At 44.2% G+C, this 23,343-nt stretch overlaps 3 protein-coding genes across 9 annotated transcripts; 1 reads left to right on the forward strand and 2 right to left on the reverse strand.

The window, feature by feature from the left end:
- Positions 1 to 2,220: 2,220 nt before the first annotated feature.
- LOC123998164 (CCR4-NOT transcription complex subunit 3-like) lies at positions 2,221 to 14,037 on the reverse strand. 6 transcript variants are annotated; one of them, XM_046303153.1, is made up of 19 exons: positions 13,898 to 14,037; positions 13,145 to 13,199; positions 12,901 to 12,968; positions 12,727 to 12,801; positions 12,506 to 12,595; positions 8,923 to 9,051; positions 8,674 to 8,769; positions 7,900 to 8,197; positions 7,500 to 7,633; positions 7,319 to 7,375; positions 6,324 to 7,206; positions 6,104 to 6,209; positions 5,873 to 6,014; positions 5,237 to 5,350; positions 4,489 to 4,588; positions 4,120 to 4,318; positions 3,898 to 4,030; positions 3,673 to 3,798; positions 2,221 to 3,547 (listed from the first exon to the last, which is right to left on the reverse strand). In XM_046303153.1, the coding sequence occupies exons 2-19, from the start codon at positions 13,167 to 13,169 to the stop codon at positions 3,449 to 3,451; spliced, it is 2,874 nt and encodes a 957-aa protein (XP_046159109.1). In that variant the 5' UTR covers positions 13,170 to 13,199; positions 13,898 to 14,037; the 3' UTR covers positions 2,221 to 3,448. The 6 variants fall into 6 exon arrangements, with proteins under 6 accessions (XP_046159109.1, XP_046159108.1, XP_046159110.1 ...); XM_046303152.1 differs by lacking the exon at positions 13,898 to 14,037 and adding an exon at positions 13,726 to 13,888; XM_046303154.1 differs by lacking the exon at positions 13,898 to 14,037 and adding an exon at positions 13,726 to 13,887 and having other exon boundaries at positions 7,900 to 8,191.
- On the reverse strand, positions 14,021 to 16,929 carry LOC123998165 (TCF3 fusion partner homolog). Of its 2 annotated transcripts, none has more exons than XM_046303158.1 (7): positions 16,798 to 16,929; positions 16,194 to 16,295; positions 15,805 to 15,948; positions 15,341 to 15,411; positions 15,149 to 15,218; positions 14,740 to 14,892; positions 14,021 to 14,463 (listed from the first exon to the last, which is right to left on the reverse strand). In XM_046303158.1, the coding sequence occupies exons 1-7, from the start codon at positions 16,804 to 16,806 to the stop codon at positions 14,389 to 14,391; spliced, it is 624 nt and encodes a 207-aa protein (XP_046159114.1). In that variant the 5' UTR covers positions 16,807 to 16,929; the 3' UTR covers positions 14,021 to 14,388. The 2 variants fall into 2 exon arrangements, with proteins under 2 accessions (XP_046159114.1, XP_046159115.1); XM_046303159.1 differs by having other exon boundaries at positions 16,194 to 16,368; positions 16,798 to 16,917.
- Positions 16,629 to 18,320, forward strand: LOC123998166 (NADH dehydrogenase [ubiquinone] 1 alpha subcomplex subunit 3-like). Its single transcript, XM_046303160.1, has 4 exons — positions 16,629 to 16,957; positions 17,672 to 17,746; positions 17,957 to 18,034; positions 18,124 to 18,320. Exons 1-4 carry the CDS (start codon positions 16,822 to 16,824, stop codon positions 18,213 to 18,215), a joined length of 381 nt encoding a protein of 126 aa, XP_046159116.1. The 5' UTR covers positions 16,629 to 16,821; the 3' UTR covers positions 18,216 to 18,320.
- Positions 18,321 to 23,343: the final 5,023 nt, after the last annotated feature.

Below are 23,343 nucleotides of genomic sequence, written 5' to 3' on the forward strand. Positions count from 1 at the left end.
CATATGGTCTCACAAGGGGTCTGAGGATCTCATCTCGCTACCTAATGGCAGTCAGGCTACCTCTGGCGAGCACATAGAGGGCTGTGCGGCCCCCCAAAGAAATGCCACCCCACACCATGACTGACCCACCGCCAAACCGGAGGATGTTGCAGGCAGCAGAAGGAGGATGTTGCAGGCCACTGTCACATGTGCTCAGTGTGAACCTGCTTTCATCTGTGAAGAGCACAGGGCGCCAGTGGCGAATTTGCCAATCTTGGTGTTCTCTGGCAAATGCCAAACGTCCTGCACGGTGTTGGGCTGCAAGCACAACACCCACCTGTGGACGTCAGGCCCTCATACCACCCTCACGGAGTCTGTTTCTGACCGTTTGAGCAGACACATGCACATTTGTGGCCTGCTGGAGGTCATTTTGCTGGGCTCTGGCAGTGCTCCTCCTGCTCCTCCTTGCACAAAGGCGGAGATAGCGGTCCTGCTGCTGGGTTGCTGCCCTCCTACGGCCTCCTCCACATCTCCTGATGTACTGGCCTGTCTCCTGGTAGCGCCTCCATGCTCTGGACACTAGGCTGACAGACACAGCAAACCTTCTTGCCACAGCTCGCATTGATGTGTCATCCTGGATGAGCTGCATTACCTGAGCCACTTGTGTGGGTTGTAGACTCCGTCTCATGCTACCACTAGAGTGAAAGCACCACCAGCATTCAAAAGTGACCAAAACATCAGCCAGGAAGCATAGAAACTGAGAAGTGGTCTGTGGTCCCCACCTGCAGAACCACTCCTTTATTGGGGGTGTCTTGCTAATTGCCTATAATTTCTACCTGTTTTCTATTCCATTTGCACAACAGCATGTGAAATTTATTGTCAATCAGTGTTGCTTCCTAAGTGGACAGTTTGATTTCACAGAAGTGTGATGGACTTGGAGTTACATTGTGTTGTTTAAGTGTTCCCTTTATTTTTTTGAGCAGTGTATGACAAAACTGTTTTTGCTTTGTAATTATGGGATGTTGTGTGCTGAGTGATAATTTGTATTTAGTCCATTTTAGAATAAGGCTTTAATGTAACAATGTGGAAAAGGGGAAGGGGTCTGAATGCACTGTAGCATTGGATTGCTTTGTTTAAAAAAACATGTATTTAACCTTTAACTAGGCAAGTCAATTAACACATTCTTATTTACAATGATGGCCTACCATATGCTGCTTTGAGCAACATCAAAGTGTTTTTAGGAATTTGCTATTTATGAAATAGGTTTATGGATCTTCTAATACAAAATAATTGTCACATATGTTGTCACATGACATTTATAGTAGTCACAATTTCAGAAAAGTATTTTATTGAAATTTTACAATCCTGTTTTTACCCCAACATGACATCTATGCATAAACGTGACAACTTAATTTGAGAAAACAGCCTGTAAATAGTTTATTTTCTTGAGAAATTCACATTTCAGCCTTCCCTTTCTCAAAAGCCCAAAAATATAATTTATAAAAGGCAAAACTCAACTTCTCTCGATTCCTTTTTCCAAAAATCTATTTCAGGAAAGAACTGAAATGTCTCTCATGGACAACCTCTAAATGAACTAAATCACTGGAGACCGCTCATGATAGTTTAATCATACACAATTGATTCATCCATCTAACCAAGTTAAATTCACCAACAGCTTTTTCAGAACATTCCAGGTTGATACATGCTTCATATTCTATGAAACAGTATTTCAGTAAACAATTTAACTTGGTATAAACGAGTAGTAAATTTAATGCAGTGTTGCAATCAGTGAATGAAGCTCTATTCAATCTTCCGCTTAAGTTAACAATTGCGCAATAAAAACGTAAAAGTAATTCCGATTGATGCGACATGTACAGCATTTTATCGTGAATGCAGTCTGTCAACGAGGGAACATTACCTTTACATTTTTATTCAACTCTCGCGCTGAACTTTTGAGATACGGATTGAACAGAGCCCTGAATGGCAGAATCAGGTTTTGTTAAACGGTCTTTTGGAAGTGATTTAAAATAACACCGAATAAAATTGAGTTGAACAGATTACTACATGCAAGGTAGAGAACTGTTGACACCCTTTTGAGTAAATATACACCAACTCAAAGGGAATTCTCCTATTTCTGTTCTCATCCTTCCACTAGTAGTTCTACTTTGAAGGGCAATAGTGGCTGGTGCTTCATGGTATAGAAACCATGAACATCAGGCAGACTTCATGTCAACACAACTCTGCTTCTTTCAGGTACAAATCCTTTATTAGCTAATCTCACAAACATAATGCCCCAATGACGATGTGTTTCCTTTCACAGTTACACTTTAAAATATTTTATTTGTAAAGAGAGAGGGAGGCAGAGACCAGTTCAATTGCATAGCAATTTAATCCAATGTCCAATAATGCCTCTCTATTCCCATCAAAAGGAAGAGGCCATGTGGTCATTCTCAATCAGAGCGTTTTATCGACCAAAACGACATCAATAAAACTATTGACAATCACTCACTATCTCTAATAGTGAACTTAATCAACAGGCATCATAACATCTTAAAATGAGCCCTGTCTGCTGGCTAGCTAGACAACTGTATGTCTCCATTCTAAACCACTAATTACAGTCAATTCAAGCAAGATGGGCTTTTTTCACATGTAACCAAATCCAATGTATGTTTGCTTGTTGTTGTTTAGTCCAATGCTTCTATACTCCAGTTGGGGGCAGTACAGTTTGTTGTTGTTGTTTAGTCCAAGGCTTCTATACTCCAGTTGGGGGCAGTACAGTTTGTTGTTGTTGTTTAGTCCAATGCTTCTATACTCCAGTTGGGGGCAGTACAGAGTTTGTTGTTGTTTAGTCCAAGGCTTCTATACTCCAGTTGGGGGCAGTACAGAGTTTGTTGTTGTTGTTTAGTCCAAGGCTTCTATACTCCAGTTGGGGGCAGTACAGAGTTTGTTGTTGTTGTTTAGTCCAAGGCTTCTATACTCCAGTTGGGGGCAGTACAGAGTTTGTTGTTGTTGTTTAGTCCAAGGCTTCTATACTCCAGTTGGGGGCAGTACAGAGTTTGTTGTTGTTGTTTAGTCCAAGGCTTCTATACTCCAGTTGGGGGCAGTACAGAGTTTGTTGTTGAAACAGAAAGAAAAACAAAACCAACATGGGGAACATGCATGGAGCTTCCTAATGTAATGCCACATACTGAGTGTTCAGACAGGCACAGATCTGTGATGACTCCCTACTCCCCCCTAGTACACTACTTCTGACCAGAGACCATTATAGGTAGGGGGTTCTATTCCCCACTACTAGGGCTTTGGGCCGGAGTAGTACACTGTGGGGAGTAGGGTGCCATTAGACGCTGCCTATACAGACAACATCCTCCATTTTAGGAGCAGGGTTCTACTACACATCACAATCTCTATCCACAGCATGGAGTTAGGTCAGTCTCGGAATGTCAACAGCAGCACGTTTCTCCTCCCTCTGTCACTGCAGGTCTCGGTCTTCCAGGTACCTGTACTCAAAGGTGAACCCCTCCTTCTTCCTCTGACCCCACTTCTCATAGTCAAAGTAGATGTAAGTGCCCTGAGGGAGGAGGACAGTATTAATCACTCACTCTATATGTTGGCTCATCATTGGCTCATTGTTCTATACAGACCCATGCTGCCTCCAACAATAACAGCACAGGAGGTACCAAGGTTCTACTGCACCTGTTCAAACTCATCAGTGATGGTCTTGGGTTCTTCGTGCCTCTGGAACCACATCATGTACTTGGTGTGGAACCTCCACGACTGCTTCTTCAGAGCCTTGGCTGACAGGTACTGAGCTTTAGTGCCCTGAGAGAGAGTAAACGAGAAACAAAGAAAGGAGTGAGCAATTGGACCCTACAGTGACAAAAGCCAGAGCGGACAGATAGGGGATGGTGTGTGTGTTACCTCCAGGTAGTAGAAGATGAAGAAGAGCGTCTCTGTGGACAGTCTCTGGTAGAACTCTATAGAGTCTGAGTGGTGGGGGGGCATCTGATGATGGAATGGCAGGGTGGGGCATGGGTTCCTCATCAGGTATTGCCTACAGGAGAGAGTAGCACAGATGTGCATGTTAATATCTCCTCAGAGAAAGCCCAGTGTCCCCAGTATTCCAGCGGAGGGCGTTGTTACCTGATCCTCTCGGAGTCTGAGGGGTGCGGCATGTGTGTCCAAGCAGACTCCTGCATGGTCTGTTGGTACACCTGGTCCTTTGAGAGCGGAGTGGGACCCAGGGGACACACCCCCAGGGAAGGGGGGATACTCACCTCCGACAGGGAGGGCTGGGGGGCCGCGGGCGTGCCGGGGGCAGCCGACGAACCAGAGAAGATGTCTGAGGAGAGGATTGGTTGAGTTACAGCTGGTGGGGATATCATCAACAAACAGACAATTAGAAATGATGTCACCTGCAACTGGCATGTGCTTTGTCAAATTGCATGAATGTTTATTTGTGTAATGCCTTCAAGATGTGATTTTAAACTTGTTAATTGAGTTGATTCTTACCTCTGTCTGTGAGGTGCAGGTTGGGGATCTCTCCATCCAGACCTGATCCTAATGCTGCTCTCTCAGCCATCGCCTTCAGAGAACTCAGAGGCTCCGGGGCCTGAGGGAGGGAGGGAGGGAGGGAGGAGAGATGGATGGAACACAGAGAGAGAGAGAGTGGGGTGAGGGGGAGTTTGGAAGAGCAAGGGGCAAAGATAAAAAACAGAATTTATGAAAACCAATACACAATTCAACAGTTCTTCCACCATGAGATACTAGTAGAAGCCTGGTACCAGTCCACCATCCATTCCCTGTATGGTGTGAAGCAACACACTCCTACCTGCAACTAGAACCCCCACGGCCAGCCACAGTGACTGCACCAACAATGACCAAATAAACCTGCCAATTCAAGATCCCATGGAGTCCTTACTAATTCAACACTATACACAATCTTTACAAATACAGCCTCTTCAATCATATATCTTGTATGTTCTTGGTGTGTGGTGGAGGAACTAATCCAGCCACTTGGCAATGTCAATTTCCCTGTGACACAGATGGTTTTTGGATAGCACTGATATCTGACTACCTCAACCTTCTTTCTATATTTTTGGTGTGTAATCGTGTCTGTGTCAGAGTTAGAGATTGTGTGTATTTAAATCTGTTTCATCTTTCTGTTTCCTGTGTTAGTGGCTTTGTGGATGTGTTTAGGAGTGAGTGTGTGTAAGTCGAGTATGAATGTGTATATTTCCGTGTGTGTGTGGGTCTCTACCTGACACTGCTTTCTCTTTCGTGTGTTAGTGGCTGTAGCCATGGCCCCTGGCGGCTCTGGGGCCTGCGCTGACATTCTGGTCTCCATCAGTATCTGACGGAGGTCTGTAGGAAGCTGGGGACAGAGGGCAGTCTCTACAGTTATTCTAACGTTATTACACTGCTATTATACATGTTAATTAACTAAGAAATAACAGAAAAAAGGTCATTTAGGAGATGCTTCATCATTGGAAATCTCCCGAATAGCTGACAAAATTTGTTGTGAATGGTGTGGGAGTTGTGATCTACAGCACATTTTGTGAATTTCTTTTTCTTTATGCGGAGAAAGTTTTGAAAATTGTGTTAATTTCTAAACTATCAGTATTTTTGTGAGTTTGTTTGTTTCCAAGTTGTATTCGTATTATAGACAACCACAATTGGGTCAAAATGGCTGCCGTGGAGGTTCTAGTGTTCACCAAACACTGTGTTCTCATACTGTTAAATGGCCAACTGTATCCATCCCTCTGTTGAACTGTATAAAACCTCTCAGAGCCGAAGGGAAACAGTGGTAGGAGAGGAGGCCATTTAAGAACATCAGGACAAAGTGCTCATCTCTTAGCCTCACATCTGTCTGTCCTTCCCCTCTGTCTCCCCTCACCTTGAGGCCCTCAGAGGCCTGTGTGTAGGAGTGGGGTCCATTGAGGAGACTCCCTCCACCGGGGATACTGTCGGAAAACGAGGGGGACGGAGAGCTGGGGGGCAAGGTGATGGAGCTGATGAGGCTGGGACCGTTGTCCATACTGAGGGAGAGAGAAGACATAAGGACATTTTTATCATCTAAAAAAATGAACAGATGATTGTGGTCTTGGATGAATTTGATATCACTTACTGCTGACTGGCTGAGGTCGTCAGCGAGGAAGGCTGGCTGCTCTGTGATTGGCTGGGTGTGCTGAAGGCGGACTCTGCTGTGCTCTCTGCCACCACAGCACTGTAACCTGAGCCATGGGAAAGACGGTGGAAACATTACTACTAATGCTCAATCCCTCATTCAGAAAAGGTGCATAAAGAAACAGACAAACCCAGACAGTGAACACAGACAGTGAACATACTTGTGCTTCCGTTCTGCTTCAGTCCACTGGGTGGTCTGGCAGGGGCTGCGTTCGACCCAACTACTCCTCCGATTGGCCCCATGCTTCCTCCGTTTCCTCCCATCATCCCCACTGCCCCCCCCGGGGCAGCTCCAACCGGGCTGAGAGGGATCAGAGGGGGCCCAGGGATCACACTCTGCCCAGGCACCAGGCCCAGGATCCCCCCAGTCAGGGAGCAGTGTGCTGGGCTGGACCCCAGCAGGCCCAGGCCTGTCCCAGTCCCGTTGGTGGTCACTCCACTGGAGCAAGAGGTGGGGATGGAGGAGCTCTCCACTGAGACACTGGACTGGGTAGTGGTACTCAGACCCAGGCCTCCCAACGAGGCTGCCTGGGCGTAAGGGGCATGGGTGGACCCAGAGAGCAGGCCTGCCATGGTGTTCAGAGAGGTAGACATCCCAGTCAGGCCCAGACCAGACATTGAGTTGGCACTGCTTGTCCCCGTCATGCCAACTTTACCCAGGCCCAACCCAAGGCCTAGGCTGGAGTTGAGGATATGACCAGGCGAGACCTGGGGCAGGGAGTTTGGGGAGGCTGAAATGGGTGTGGTGGGTGTGGGGAGAGAGGGGGCGGTGGAGAGAAGGGGGTGGCTGGGTGGGCTGGGGGTGCAAGGTTTAGTTTGGGGTTGTTGTGGTTGTTGCAGTGGCTGCAGGACTGGTTGCTGTGGAGGTTGAGGCTGATGTTGTACGGCGCTGCTGAAGCTTCCTATTAGACTGTTGCTTGTGGGAACCCCAGGGTTGCCTCCGACAATGGCGGCCATGGATACAAGAGAGGAGGAAGAAGAGGACCCGGAATTGGCGGACGAGGAAAAGGACAACAAGGAGGAAGGGCCGTTCTTCGCAGGAGACTGAAAATGACACAGCATCAGTTTAGTACAAACAGAACAGGGAAACTACATTTCTGAAGAAATCCAGTTCTCTATTGAGCTATAAGCATATATTGTAGAAGCTCGGTCTCACCTGACTAACGTCCCTGTCTGTCGACCGCCCTCTCTTCTTATCGTCCTCAGAGTTCTCCTGCAGAACACATGCAGGTACAAACAGGGCATGTGTAAGTATCAATGTACTTTTATGACACTGATCAAGTAAGTGATTGTAGTTTCTATACAAACAACCAATCAGTGAAGGCAGATGTGCTTACAGCAGTGCAGGTGGCCGGGGATGGAGGGATGGGGGAAGAGGAGGTGGTGGAGGTGGGAGTGCTGCTCGAGTGGAGGAACATCTCATCCTCTATGTTCCCCAAGCCCGTTGGAGAGGTGGCCACCAGCGCTGCAGCTAGAGGGGGAGAGAAAGAGGGAGAGAAAGAGTGAAGGGCATAAATCAGGGAGAAAAGGCTACTGGTTTATTTCAATGATAAGACTCAGGGGAAATCTAATATATAAATGTTGTTTTTAACAATCATCAACATCCAGAGCCACAGAAACACCACAGATCAAGCTCTTCTAAACTGACAGTCAACCCAGCTAACAGATGTTGATTAGAGAACATCCATCCACCCAGACCCAACAGACGTTCATGAGGGACCATTCATCCAGACCCACAGCTGATAGCATGAGCATCATCATCATGATCATCCCAGGACTCGTCATCGAGCTCCTGGCTGTCCATGGGCGACTCACGGATGTCCTCCAGATCCAGGTCGTCGTAAATGAACTCGTTCTCCTCAAAGTCTGGGTCCTGTGACGACTCCATGTAGTACTCCACGTCGTCCTTGATCTTCTGGATGGAGTCCACCTGCACCGAGTCGTTGTCTAGCATGCGCAGGATGGTCTCCAGCATGCGAATGTGGTACCTATGCCTTTCTATAAACCTCTTTAGCTCCTCAATGCGATCCTGCTTCTACGAGACAGCCAGAGAAACAGGCACAGGTGGTTATAAACTGTTCAGGTGACTTTTGTAATGCAGGTAGAAGTCTTTCTTAGGCACAGATTGCGGATCAACTTGCCTTCCCCAAATCCTTTTAGGGGGACTGCAAGACTGACCTTAGATCAGAGTCTAGGAGCAACATCATCCAACCCAATATCTGATTCATTATTATAAAACTGGGGGGTTTGAGCCCTGAATACTGATGGGCTGAGAGCTGTGGTATATCAGACCTTATACCGCATGTGTGACAAAACATGTATTATTACTGTTCTAATTACATTGGTTACCAGTTTATAATAGCAATAAGGCACCTTGGGGGTTTGGGTTTGTAAGAACAGCCCTTAGCCATGGTATATTGGCCATATACCACACCCTGGGCCTTATTGCTTAATTAGACTACATACACAGAAAAAGTTAATGTATAGGGAATGAGATGAAAGGAGACTGACCTCTTTCTCTCCTTTCTTCTTCCTGGTTTGAATGAAGAGGGATTCTACCTCACTCTCAAACTGGTCCACCTGCATATTTAGAGTGTCTATCGTATTCTGGGGGAGAAAAAGAGATAATGGGGGAAAAGAAGAACAGATCACCACCCAGAAAACAAGGCAGAGCCAGTGTGAACCATCCACCCGACCCATCGTTCAGGAGACACTACCACTATGCATGAGTCAAAATACCAACGGCCCAGAGGCTGTTACCGTTAGCCAGTTTCCCGTCTCTTCTTTCTCCCTCTGAGCTGGGTCCACTTTCAGGGCGAGCCCCAGGCCTTCTTTAGAGTAGGCCTTCGTCTTTGTCTCCCGCTCTACCACCTTAAACCGCTCCATTTGCTAAGGAGAGAATGTCAGATGTTATGTCAGTCAGGATCGCATACCTTCTCCATGAGCACTAAGATGAGTTGAAAGTAGGGCTGTGATGATACCAATAGCACACAATTTTTCCATGGCAAAAATAAAAAAAAACTAAAGCAGACCAAACTCTGGTCAAATCAAATTTTATTTGTCACATGCGCCGAATACAACAGGTGTAGACTTTTCATAAAATGCTTGCTTACGGGCCCTTCTCAATGATGCAGAGTTGAAGAATAATAATAAAATAGTAACACAGGAGGAATAAAACACACAAGAATGAAGCTACATGACCAGAAGTGTGTGGACACCTACTCATTGAACGTCTCATTCCAAAACCAAGAGCATTAATATGGAGTTGGTCCCCCCTTTGCTGCTATAACAGCCTACACTCTTCTGGAAAGGCTTCTCACTAGTGTTGGAACATTGCTGCGGGGACTGGCTCCCATTCAGCCCAAAGGTGGTCGATGGGGTTGAGGTTAGGGCTGTGCAGGTCAGTCAAGTTCTTCCACACCGATCTTGACAAACCATTTCTGTACTACGTTAATTTGTGCAAGGAGTCATTATCTTGCTGAAACAGGAAAGGGCCTTCCCCAAACTGTTGCCACAAAGTTGGAAGTCTAGAATGTCATTGTATGCTGTAGTGTTAAGATTTCAATTTACTGGAACTAAGGGGCCTAGCCCAAACCATAAAAACAGCCCAGAACATTATTCCTCCACCATCAAACTTTACAATTGGCACTATGCATTGGGGCAGGTAGCATTCTCCTGCCATCCGCCAAACTCAGCAGATTAGTCTGTCAGACTGCCAAATGATGAAGCGTGATTCATCACTCCAGAGAACGTGTTCCACTGCTCCAGAGTCCAATGGCGGCAAGCTTTACCACTCCAACCAACGCTTAGCATTGCACATAGTGATCTTAGGCTTGTGTGCGGCTGCTTGGCCATGGAAACCCATTTCAAGAAGCTCCAGACGAACAGTTCTTGTGCTGACGTTGGTTCCAGAGGTAGTTTGGAACTTGATAGTTAGTGTTGCAACCAACGACAGACGATTTTTATGAGCTACGCGCTTTAGCGATTGGCGGTCCCGTTCTGTGAGCTTGTGTGGCCTAACTCTTCACGGCTGAGCCGTTGTTGCTCCTAGACGTTTCCACTTCATAATAACAGCACTTACGGTTGACCGGGGCAGCTCTAGCAGGTCAGAAATGTGACGAACTGACTTGTTGAAATGTCACTGAGCTCTTCAGTAAGACCATTCTACTGCCAATGTTTGTCTATGGAGATTGCATGGTAGTGTTCGACTTTATACACCTATCAGCAGCTGGTGTGGCTGAAATAGCTGAATCCATTCATTAGAATGAGTGTCCAAATACTTTTGTATATATAGTGCATATACAGGGAGTACCGGATCAATGTGCAGGGGTACAGTACAAGGTATTTGAAATAGATGTGTACAGAAAATGCAAAGTGACTATGCATCAGAATAGATAATAGTAAAAATAATGAACAGAGTAGCAGCAGCAAATGATTAGTGTGAAAGTGTGTTATGTTGGTATGTGTGTGTATGTAGTGTATGTGAATGTGTTTGGGCTGTGTGAGTGTCAGTGTAGTGTATATACACTGAGTGTACAAACATTAGGAACAGCTGCTCTTTCCATGACCGACCATGTGAATGCTATGATCCCTTATTGATGTCACCTGTTAAATCCCCTTGAAATCAGTGTCGATGAAGGGGAGGGAGATAGGTTAAAGAAAGATTTTTAAACCTTGAGACTGATTGTGTATGTGTGCCATTCAGAGGGACAATAGGTAAGACAAAAGCTTTAAGTGCCTTTGAACAGGGTATGGTAGTAAGTGCCAGATGCACCGGTTTGAGTGCGTCAAGAACTGCAACGCTGCTGGGTTTTTCACACTAAAGGTTTTCCTGTGTGTATCAAGAATGGTCCCCTACCCACAGAACATCCAGCCAACTTGACAACTGTGGGAAGCATTAGAGTCAACATTGGCCAGCATCCCTGTGAAACCCTGAGACCTTGTAGAGTCCATGCCAGAAAAATGTAGGCTGTTCTGAGGGCAAAAGGGGGTACAACTCAATATTAGGAAGGTGTTCCTAATGTTTTGTACACTGTGTATAGTGCGTATATATAGTCTTGTGAGTGTGCATAGTCAGTGCAAGATAATAATAGTTAACCAATAGCTACCCGGACTATCTGCATTGATCCTTTTTGCACTAAATCTTTCCACCAAACACATACGCTGCTGTTACTGTTTATTATATATCCTGTTGCCTAGTCATTCAACAATTTCAAATATTTTACTAAGCTACAGTTCATATAAGGAAATCAGTCAATTGATATAAATTCATTAGGTCCTAATCTATGGATTTCACATGGACTGGGCAGTGGTGAAGCCACGGTTGGGCATAGGCCCACCCATTTGGCAGCCAGGCCCACCCATTTGGCAGCCAGGCCCACCCATTTGGCAGCCAGGCCCACCCATTTGGCAGCCAGGCCCACCCACTGGGGAGCCAGGACCAGCCAATCAGAATAAGTTTTTCCCCATAAAAGGGCTTACTTATTGACAGAAATACCCCCCGGCAACCGCACTGGTGGACATTCCTGCAGTCAGCATGCCAATTGCACACTTCCACAAAACTTGACATCTGTGGCATTGTGTTGCCTTTTATTGTACCCAGCACAAGGTGCACCTGTGTAATCATGCTGTTTAATCCGCCTCTTGATATGCCACACCTGTCAGGTGGATGGATTATCTTGGCAAAGGAGAAAAGCTCACTAACTGGGATATAAACAAATTTGTGCTCAAAATTTGAAAGAAATAATCTTTATGTACGTATGGAACATTTGTGGGATTTTTTATTTCAGCTCATGAAACAGGGGACCAACACTTTACATGGTGTATTTATACTTTTGTTCAGTGTATATGGTTGTACACATCGACCTCAACTACCTCATACCCCTGCACATACTCATGTACATAGTTATTGTTACCTATTGTGTATTTATTCCTCATGTTATCATTTTTCTACACTTTCTCTCTGCACTGTTAGTCTACACTGATTGTTCACAAAGCATGTGCCAAATAGAATAGGGATTTGAGATAGGGTTAATGCAGATAGTCCATAGAACCATTTAATTAACTATTTAGCAGTCTTATGGCTATGGTCCTTTAAAACCTTGCTGTATGTAAAATATTGTGTGCTATAGCTTGGAAAATAAATAGAATGTCTCTGGACAACATAATGATATACAGTATATATATATTATTTTATCCGCTTCGTGTTTTGTTTCCTTGCCACGGTATCGCAACACTGGTATCGTCCTGGCCCTAGTAGAAAGGTAAACACAATATGGTGGAGACCTAATCGCCCTTTTCTCCTATCAGTGTTAAACAAAGAAGCTATTTTGGAGAGTATTACCGTCTCTATGACCTTGCGATTATCCACTAGCTGCCTTTTGTCTTTGATCTCATTTGATGCCACCCATGTTTTTATCTGATCCCTCAATCGCTGCAGGAGAGATGACAAGAAAACAACAATTAAAACTTAAGTAAAGACCCATAGCTTTATCAGTGTGAGCAGACATGGGATATTAAGACAGCTTCATATATTTCTTACTATTAGTAAGCAATTAGTTTTACCTGTAGCTTTTTAATCTCTTTTTTAAGGTCTGCCTCATATTTTTCCTTCTGGTTGGCATTGGCTGCATTGTGAAGCTGTGAAACAAAGTGACAAAGATCAGTTTGTTTGATAGGAGACAAATCATTGTTTCATGCACAGTGAATATGCAATGCATAGTGTTAAGGAGTCCTCACCTTCTGCCAAATGTCTTCAAACTGTTCTACACCTTCAGCTACCTTTTTCAAACATCTGTCAATTTCACCTGGGGAGAGGAAAGAAAGAGGTCATTGTGAAAATATGCCAATCTATTTTACTGGACTAACATATTACATTGAATCTCAAAGATGAATCCAATAATTTAAATAACTGATAGTCGAAAGAGTGTGAGAGGTCAGTGTCCAGTCCATTACGTCCATCATCGCTCTATGCTACAGTTACCTTGGAGTTTTCTCTTATCAGCCATGGCTTCACTACGACAATGTCCTCATACCGTCTTTCATTGAGAGAAGGAGATAACAGATTAACGTTAGCTAAAAACAATGCAGACTAAACGAACATTGATTGCATTGTATCGAAGTCCCTAGCTAGCTTCCTAGCATCAACTAGCTACAGATAATACAAACACGTGCAGCGAAATGTACCTCGGTTTAGCAAAGAATTAACATGCGGGTAATTTTAGCGTACATCACTATTTTCATCAATCGTAAAACAGTTCAATAGATGTCTCGATGGAAATGTCAGCAACATTAGCCAGCTAGCGAACGTAGCCAATTCACATGCTGTTTGGCAGGTTTCGACAACTAATTTCAATGCAATTGCTATTCGATGCATTGTTATGCATGAAGTGTATATATTGCAATTATATTTTGGGCACAGTTGACGTTATGTTGGTAATTGCTATAATGCTAGCAAATGTAGCTAGCTACTGCAATCACAATGCTAGCTAGCTAGCTGGTAATTTATGAAAATTAGGGAAACTGTGTCAACCAGCTAAATTTACATTTGTTTTAGACATTTACCTAGGGTTTGGGCTTTTCGTTTGTCTCTTTCAATTAGAACTCAAAACTATTTCGCCAGTCTTCTTTACTTCCAAATTGTGTTTTCTTTTCGTCAATCTGGCTGTACAGTACACCAAAGATGGAGGGTAGCTAAATCCCACCCACAAAATGTGGATTCTGGCCTAAACCCTACCTCCAAGCTATGATAGGACCAAGTTCTCCACCGTCGTTGGACAACTTCCGCAGGTATACTTTCCTGTGATTGGTTTATCAGATGATTGATGGGAAAATGAGAAAATCTATAAAAACTGAATCCTGAAGTTCTGAATAAACATTTTATACGGAACATTTAGTAAGCGTCACGTCGACAAACAATCATACAACATGTTCAGAGTATCCTGATAAAAGGTTCACATCAATACATGTACTGTCAATGTAACTTCCGCAAGGACCGGACCATCCATTCTCTACTCGATCAGAATTGGTGGGTGGATTATCATGGTCAAGACCTTCAGCCATTTCCACAGACCATAGTTGTGCATAAATGATAATCTTATCCACTATGTTTTTCATTACAGCCCTGGCTGTATGTGTTTCAGTGACATCACGTCTGGGGAAGTGGGAGGCCAAGCAACAGAATGCTGCTTCATTTCTCCTCCCACTAGCTACCGGCCATTCCCCTGGTCAGTGAGACAAAGCGGTTGGGCTGGGAAAGTCATTGAACTGCGTCTCTGCCAACATGGAGATGTCTGCTTCAGTCTGTGGAGAGGAGTGAAGATGGTGTTAACAACAGAACCACTGTAGGGAAACAGACTGACAGATCTGTCATCTGCCAGATTGGAGAACACTTGAGTGCAATCTGTTCCATATGCACAGAATAGAATATGCAATGCACTGTCAGTGTAAAGGAGAAGCAGTCACCTTTCTCTGCACATAGTTGCACAAACATTTCACCATTACGGTCTTTGTTCATTCATTTAGTTTGGGTGTACACGTTAATTTCACACTCAAGGTTTATGAGTGCGTCTCACACACCTGTGGGTCTTTCTCCTGTTTTGGAACTCGATGCCTCTTCTTCTTGGATCCCACTGTGGATTGGAAAGGGACAGAGGGGGAGGAGCTAGGGAGGTCATTCAGCCTATCATCGTCTACTCCAGGGCCGATGTCTAAATGGGCACCAGACTCTTCCTGAAACAACAACAGTGTTAGTTTTAGTATAAAGATATAGTATGTGGGGGGGGAAACTCAGTTTCAGAAGAGTTCTCCAGTTTAATGCCAACAGAAAACCGCCCAGTTGACTACTTCTACATCACCATCAAAGTTAATGGTGAAAGATTGAATAACGAATCGTTGTTACATTTCAATATACTATAACTGTATATCATGGAACTCTACTGGTTTATTATTAAAGAAACACTTAACTTTTTGAAAATCTCATTCTCACCTCAAGCGATATGGTGAGCTGTGCATTTCTATAGTCATCTCCATGGACGTCGAGGGTCTTCATTAGGAACCTACAGTAGGGAAGTTCAGTTGCTGTTGTAGTTGAGCTAGCCTGTATTTACAATGGACAGGCCAATAGACCATAGACTGATAAAGACATGAACCAATGAAAGGACAGACAGAGCTTTTTTACCTTCTCTCTTTCTTCATGTGACGTGTTAGTCTTTGTACCTGGTGAAGGCGACCAAGGATCTTCTCATTCACCTGCAGAGAAAATGGTGAAAGGATTAGGGGTGCAAAGTTCCTGGAACGGTCAATAAATGCCCTGGTTTGCCCAAAATCCTGGTTGGTGGATTCCTGGAATCAGGAGGGAATAAGCAGGAAATCCAGAAACCTCCAACCAGGATTTCTGGAAAACCAGAAAATGTATTGAAAATATTGCAACCCTAGAAAGGATTCATTACCATGCATTTCTTTATGCCACATGTGTGCACTGGCATTACCAACAGCAAACTATATGTTCACAGATGCTCAACCATATAACTTGGTTCTTAAATAGAGCACTACCTGAAGATACGATAGTAAAGGCGCAATAAAAATCCACACTTGGCAGGGTCGTACAATCACACACACAAATGATTCCCCACAGTCACTCACCTGTTCGATCTCCTTACACCTCTTGATCAAAGCCAGGTACTTCCTCTTCTCCAATTCTCTCCTCTCCTCCTCCTGCTCTGGCCTTGCTCCTGACCCTTGACCTCTGCCCTCTAGCAACTCGCTGACCCCAGGGCCAAGCTCTACCTAATGATAAAAACTGTCATTTAGCACACACAATTTGTGTTTCTTTAATCATTCCCCTCTAAGCAGGGACTGATTTAGACCTGGGACACCTGGGGTGTGCAATTCATTATCAGGTAGAACAAAAAAACAGCAGATTCTGGACCTCATTGAGTAAGAGTTGAATACCCCGGCTCTAGCACCATATTCCATTTCCAACCAACCGAGCCACTGGATTCATAATAGTCTGACTCAGAACTCTTACTTACCTCCCCTGGGCCCAGTTCCACCCCACCTGGCTCCAGCTCTGCTTCCAGGATGTGGCCCCCAAAGAGAGGCGGCAGGGCCAGTCCGGAGAAATCCTCCATCATCTGGGTGAGGGGTGGAAGGAGGAATAAGATCGTTCACCCCCTCATAAATCACGTCCTAGACGGTGTCACGAATCTACACCACATTTGACAAACAGGTAGGGTTAATTTATCGACTCAACCTGACAGCATATTTTCTTTAACCCTACACTAAATGACGCCTCGTCCTATGTGGGGCTAATCTTTAGGAATGTTATAGCTTGTTACCATAATAAACCAATTGCTTGCAGACAGCGTTAGCTAATCAGCTACACCGTCCTCGACCCCAAATAAAACTACATTTAGGGGACCTAAGTTTGATTTGGTTAAAGAAATCACAACTCGTTAACGTGAGCTTTTCTTGAAAACGATTAAACCGAAATGACAACACATTCGACTAGCTAATGTTAGCCTAACTTGCTAACGACGTTACTGAAAAGCATCTAACATTCGCAGCATTTTTTAAAGATTCACGACTAACTACTGTATCTGGATGGTCTGACTGACACTTGAAACATATGTTTACCCGATCCATTGACCGCAGCGCTCAATGCATCACCGCAGATTTCACGCTGTCAAACAACCTTTTTGTGTTGTTGCAACTGGCGCAATAATTATACGACATTATGTAGACTACAGTTCCCATGTTCCCCAGCCCGGCAAAACTACAAACAGCAACATGGCAGGTGGGTGAACTTTTATCTATTAGCGAGCTAGCTGTTTCGTTTTATGCTTGATCCCTCTGTCAATCAAACACTGGTGTTCTGATAATGCTAGTGTATGATTAATTGTAAGTAAATGTTGTATTCAACTCTAATTTAGTATGCATATTTTAATTTACCATGCCAAACGAAATGTGTGACCTTGGACCAACATAGTGTTAGCCGATTTGTTTTAAATGCATGTCGCGTCTCCACTTCATTCTTTACCTAACCTTTTTTAGGTCAAAGCTCAAATCAGAATGTAGTAGTTTCATCATTAAATATCTCCAATCTGAATCGCTTGCATTCCACATTCCACTGCTCTCTTCTGACTGAGCTGAGCGTAAACCTGGGCCACGTTCAGTTGTCGAACTTTGCAGATAGAAATCCCATTAATTAGAGCTGATGTGATTCTTATTCTACATGTCCTGCGTACCCTGGTGTAAACAGAGAAGTTGGATAGAGTTGATCTTCGAGCTTCATCTTCAGTATTTATCTGCGCAATGCTGTCATGTTTACAATACTGTATAGACTCAAACTAATGGGTATATGACATGTAGTTTCAAGTTATATAAGCCCAGCTATCTATTTGTATCTAGCTATATCCTTTAAACATGAATCAGTCACTGGATCATAGATCATAACACAGTGTGCATTTGTCCCACTGTAACATAAATGTCTGTTTGCTTCTCCTGCCAGGAATTGGTGCCTTCCTGAAGAATGCATGGAATAAGGAGCCAGTGGTATTGGCCGCCTGTGCAATTGGACTTCTCGGTCAGTACATCTCTCAAAGTATACATCCCAGGTTGTAATGCTCATATCTTACAATATGCTAAATGCAACTGTAGTTACACCTTATGGATTCTGACATTACATGATACACATCAAATAAACTTGTGTGCACTGCCCTTCAGCTCTCCCTGAAGTGAGTTGTGTGTTCACTTGGTGTAACATATCATTGATATTTCATGTATTTCTTCCCAGCCGTTACTGTTCCATTAGTGAGTCCCTTAACGAAGTACTCAGGTATGATGAATGCAGCTGTGCCATACAACTACCCAGGTAAGCCATTAAACCATTATGAGCCAATCATTAAGTCTGGCCCTAGACAGTTGGTGGTATAAACAAAACCTTTTTCCTCTCTCCCCCAGTCCCTGTGCGAAACAATGGCAAGATGGACGATGTCCCCAGCCACCCTTGTGACCCTAAAGGACCAAACCTGGACTGGATTAAAAGCCTGTAACTGTCCACATTCTCTTCCCTGTACAGACCACAGCCCGTTGTTCCTGTCTCTCTGTGTCTGCTTCTCAGTAGATGGCCCTCAATAAAGAGGATCTATTTAATACCACCAACTTTGCTCTTGGATTCTGTTGGTATGTTTGATGTCAATATGATTTGGCCATTGTTATGGATATTGTAGAATGTGTATTGTATCTTGAAACACAACACATATTTTATTTGAAATAAAATGACTTATTCAAAAGGTATTCACAACCTCAATGGATTAATACACCCTTGATTCAATTCAGAAATTAATGTTAGGAAAACTACTAATGTATACTGCATTAACCTATTTTGTACATTTATACAATAGGCAACAGATATTAGAACTACAAGCTACTAGCACTACACACACTTCAGACATTACACAAGAAATGTCTGGCAGTCAAGTGGATTTGAGATGGAGGATGACCACAAAAAAGGGGTGGGAAATTAGAATTTTAAATGTGGCTTTGACATCCAGAAAATGTATTTAAAAATCAAATCAGATTACAAAGCCCTCTGATATCATTCCCAATTTGGGAAGTATTGGTTAATTATGGCACCTTTGGTCTGTGCTTTGTGTCCATAAAGCTCTCTGCTCTCTTATCTATTGGTCTCCTGCGGGTGTCTGTGTTACACCTCTTCCTCACAGGGCTGAGGAACCCTTTATAAACCAACCTCAGGTCACTGAGGAACTCTCATAACTCTTGGCAACACAGAGAAAGCTTGAAATGAACACCTGCTCCAAATCTAGAATCTCCAATCACTTGTTCTCTTTTCTCCTGGGATATGATGTGGAAAGCAGTGGTACTAGCGTGTATCTGCTGGTGGCTGGGCTGCAGGCGATAGACAGAAAAACAGAGTGTCGCTGTGTGGTTGAGAGGTCATTCCAGTGGTCATCTTCACCTGTGGAGGAAGACGGTCACTCAGTGCAGATGAGGCATGCTGCTGGCTGGAGAAGCTTTATCTCAGCTGGCTTATAGCTCAGTGTTTCTAAGTGTTGCACATTTTATTCTAGCCCAGAACTAATACACCAGATGCAGCTAATCAGTGGCTGTAAATGTTTAGTTGAGTAGCTGAATCAGGTGTGTTGGGCTGGAACAGAAGTTGTGCAACTCTGGTGCCTGGAACTGGAATACAGTATCTGACTGTACCTATTAGTGGAACTGGAATACTGGAATACAGTATCTGACTGTACCTATTAGTGGAACTGGAATACTGGAATACAGTATCTGACTGTACCTATTAGTGGAACTGGAATACTGGAATACAGTATCTGACTGTACCTATTAGTGGAACTGGAATACTGGAATACAGTATCTGACTGTACCTATTAGTGGAACTGGAATACTGGAATACAGTATCTGACTGTACCTATTAGTGGAACTGGAATACTGGAATACAGTATCTGACTGTACCTATTAGTGCAACTGGAATACAGGAATACAGTATCTGACTGTACCTATTAGTGGAACTGGAATACAGTATCTGACTGTACCTATTAGTGGAACTGGAATACTGGAATACAGTATCTGACTGAACCTATTAGTGGAACTGGAATACTGGAATACAGTATCTGACTGTACCCATTAGTGGAACTGGAATACTGGAATACAGTATCTGACTGTACCTATTAGTGGAACTGGAATACTGGAGTACAGTATCTGACTATACCCATTAGTGCAACTGGAATACAGGAATACAGTATCTGACTGTACCTATTAGTGGAATTGGAATACTGGAATACAGTATCTGACTGTACCTATTAGTGGAATTGGAATACTGGAATACAGTATCTGACTGTACCTATTAGTGGAACTGGAATACTGGAATACAGTATCTGACTGAACCTATTAGTGGAACTGGAATACTGGAATACAGTATCTGACTGTACCTATTAGTGGAACTGGAATACTGGAATACAGTATCTGACTGTACCCATTAGTGGAACTGGAATATTGGAATACAGTATCTGACTGTACCTATTAGTGGAACTGGAATACTGGAATACAGTATCTGACTGTACCCATTAGTGGAACTGGAATACTGGAATACAGTATCTGACTGTACCTATTAGTGGAACTGGAATGCTGGAGTACAGTATCTGACTGTACCTATTAGTGGAACTGGAATACAGTATCTGACTGTACCTATTTGTGGAACTGGAATACAGTATCTGACTGTACCTATTAGTGGAACTGGAATACTGGAATACAGTATCTGACTGTACCTATTAGTGGAACTGGAATACAGTATCTGACTGTACCTATTAGTGGAACTGTAATACAGTATCTGACTGTACCTATTAGTGGAACTGTAATACAGTATCTGACTGTACCTATTAGTGGAACTGGAATACAGTATCTGACTGTACCTATTAGTGGAACTGGAATACTGGAATACAGTATCTGACTGATCCTATTAGTGGAACTGGAATACTGGAATACAGTATCTGACTGTACCTATTAGTGGAACTGGAATACTGGAATACAGTATCTGACTGTACCTATTAGTGGAACTGGAATACTGGAATACAGTATCTGACTGTACCTATTAGTGGAACTGGAATACTGGAATACAGTATGACTGTACCTATTAGTGGAACTGGAATACTGGAATACAGTATCTGACTGTACCTATTAGTGGAACTGGAATACAGTATCTGACTGTACCTATTAGTGGAACTGGAATACTGGAATACAGTATCTGACTGTACCTATTAGTGGAACTGGAATACTGGAATACAGTATCTGACTGTACCTATTAATGGAACTGGAATACTGGAATACAGTATCTGACTGTACCTATTAATGGAACTGGAATACTGGAATACAGTATCTGACTGTACCTATTAGTGGAACTGGAATACTGGAATACAGTATCTGACTGTACCCATTAGTGGAACTGGAATACTGGAATACAGTATCTGACTGCACCTATTAGTGGAACTGGAATACTGGAATACAGTATCTGACTGTACCTATTAGTGGAACTGGAATACTGGAATACAGTATCTGACTGTACCTATTAGTGGAACTGGAATACTGGAATACAGTATGACTGTACCTATTAGTGGAACTGGAATACTGGAATACAGTATCTGACTGTACCCATTAGTGGAACTAGAATACTGGAATACAGTATCTGACTGTACCCATTAGTGGAACTGGAATACAGTATCTGACTGTACCTATTAGTGGAACTGGAATACTGGAATACAGTATCTGACTGTACCTATTAGTGGAACTGGAATACTGGAATACAGTATCTGACTGTACCTATTACATCCTGTTAGACAGTTAACTGGTGTGATGAAAGAAGTTTGAATGCCGATCCAGCTAGTTTTTAGTTACGGAATTATAGCAATCTTTGAGTTTTGAGCAGCATGAGAAAGAGTCGAGATGCTACACTGTATTTCAGGAGAATTCCCTCAAGACCCCTTCAGCTCCCATGATGAGGACTCATCTGAAGGCTGGATCTCAGACTTGGCCCCACGGTGTCCCTTCCAGCAGGCCACCTCCTTGGGGACCCCTGGCTGGTCCAGAGGGTTCCAGGAGGCTGGGATGTTCAGCAGTCCAGCCCACACCCTTATCTCAGAGGAGGTGCTGGGGGCTCTTCGTACATCTGACTTTCTATGTTTCCCCACCAGCCACATATGGCTACACTTATTAAGAATTAAATCTGTTTATAAAATACATTTGTCACGAACCGGCTCAAAGCCCGTAACAAAGGGAGACAACGTGGAGATAAGGAGTAATAAAAGATATATTTATTAACTAAAGCAACTAAGGAAAATATCCAATGGTGTGTGTAATCAGTAGTCCGTAGTGTAAGTGAGTGTTTTGCATGCATGAATGTGATAATGCAGGGTGTTGAAAGGTGCCAAAGCACACAAACAAAAGCCCACCAAGAACCACACCACAATCTACAACAGGTGTCTGCATGGAGAGAGTCTCCTCCATGAATGTTGAAGAGGTCTATTTATCCTGGGAGACACCTGGCCCAGGTGTTTCCCATGTAGCTGACGACCCTCTCAACTCCGCCCACTGGCATCCTAATAAGGAAACAAGAACAAAGACAGAATACGGCAGACAGAGTGGGAGGGTCGTCACATTCCCCCATAAAACCGGGGACCAACAAGGACCCCGGAACAACACACAGGCCTCTGCGTCCCAAATTGACACAGGCCTCTGCGTCCCAAATTGACACAGGCCTCTGCGTCCCAAATTGACACAGGCCTCTGCGTCCCAAATTGACACAGGCCTCTGCGTCCCAAATTGACACAGGCCTCTGCGTCCCAAATTGACACAGGCCTCTGCGTCCCAAATTGACACAGGCCTCTGCGTCCCAAATTGACACAGGCCTCTCGTCCCAAATTGACACAGGCCTCTGCGTCCCAAATTGACACAGGCCTCTGCGTCCCAAATTGACACAGGCCTCTGCGTCCCAAATTGACACAGGCCTCTGCGTCCCAAATTGACACAGGCCTCCGTCCCCCAAATTGACACAGGCCTCTGCGTCCCAAATTGACACAGGCCTCTGCGTCCCAAATTGACACAGGCCTCTGCGTCCCAAATTGACACAGGCCTCTGCGTCCCAAATTGACACAGGCCTCTGCGTCCCAAATTCGTCCCAAATTGACACAGGCCTCTCTCCCAAATTGACACAGGCCTCTGCGTCCCAAATTGACACAGGCCTCTGCGTCCCAAATTGACACAGGCCTCTGCGTCCCAAATTGACACAGGCCTCTGCGTCCCAAATTGACACAGGCCTCTGCGTCCCAAATTGACACACGTCCCAAATTGACACAGGCCTCTGCGTCCCAAATTGACACAGGCCTCTGCGTCCCAAATTGACACAGGCCTCTGCGTCCCAAATTGACACAGGCCTCTGCGTCCCAAATTGACACAGGCCTCTGCGTCCCAAATTGACACAGGCCTCTGCGTCCCAAATTGACACAGGCCTCTGCGTCCCAAATTGACACAGGCCTCTGTGCCCCAAATTGATGAGGGTTTACGTGTTCACACTTACAATTTGCCCCAGCCAACCTCCTCCCCAGACCTCAGCAACCTTCGCACAGGAAGCAACATTTAAGAGGAAAGAAAACA

The sequence above is a fragment of the Oncorhynchus gorbuscha genome, linkage group LG15, assembly GCF_021184085.1.
Source record: "Oncorhynchus gorbuscha isolate QuinsamMale2020 ecotype Even-year linkage group LG15, OgorEven_v1.0, whole genome shotgun sequence".
In the NCBI taxonomy this organism is placed as follows: domain Eukaryota; kingdom Metazoa; phylum Chordata; class Actinopteri; order Salmoniformes; family Salmonidae; genus Oncorhynchus; species Oncorhynchus gorbuscha.

Excerpts from the sequence above, each read along its gene's own strand:
- LOC123998164 (XM_046303153.1), bottom strand. The coding sequence starts at position 13,169 with ATGGCTGATAAGAGAAAACTCCAAG. Across the intron at positions 12,802-12,900 it reads TTGAAGACATTTGGCAGAAG|CTTCACAATGCAGCCAATGC; the intron begins GTGAGGACTCCT and ends TTTGTTTCACAG. Across the intron at positions 4,031-4,119 it reads TCAGACTCCGAGAGGATCAG|GCAATACCTGATGAGGAACC; the intron begins GTAACAACGCCC and ends TCTCTCCTGTAG.
- LOC123998165 (XM_046303158.1), bottom strand. Across the intron at positions 15,219-15,340 it reads CACATGAAGAAAGAGAGAAG|GTTCCTAATGAAGACCCTCG; the intron begins GTAAAAAAGCTC and ends TCCCTACTGTAG. Across the intron at positions 14,464-14,739 it reads AACAGGAGAAAGACCCACAG|ACTGAAGCAGACATCTCCAT; the intron begins GTGTGTGAGACG and ends TCCTCTCCACAG.
- LOC123998166 (XM_046303160.1), top strand. The coding sequence starts at position 16,822 with ATGCATCACCGCAGATTTCACGCTGTCAAACAACCTTTTTGTGTTGTT. Across the intron at positions 16,958-17,671 it reads TACAAACAGCAACATGGCAG|GAATTGGTGCCTTCCTGAAG; the intron begins GTGGGTGAACTT and ends TTCTCCTGCCAG. Across the intron at positions 17,747-17,956 it reads CTGTGCAATTGGACTTCTCG|CCGTTACTGTTCCATTAGTG; the intron begins GTCAGTACATCT and ends ATTTCTTCCCAG.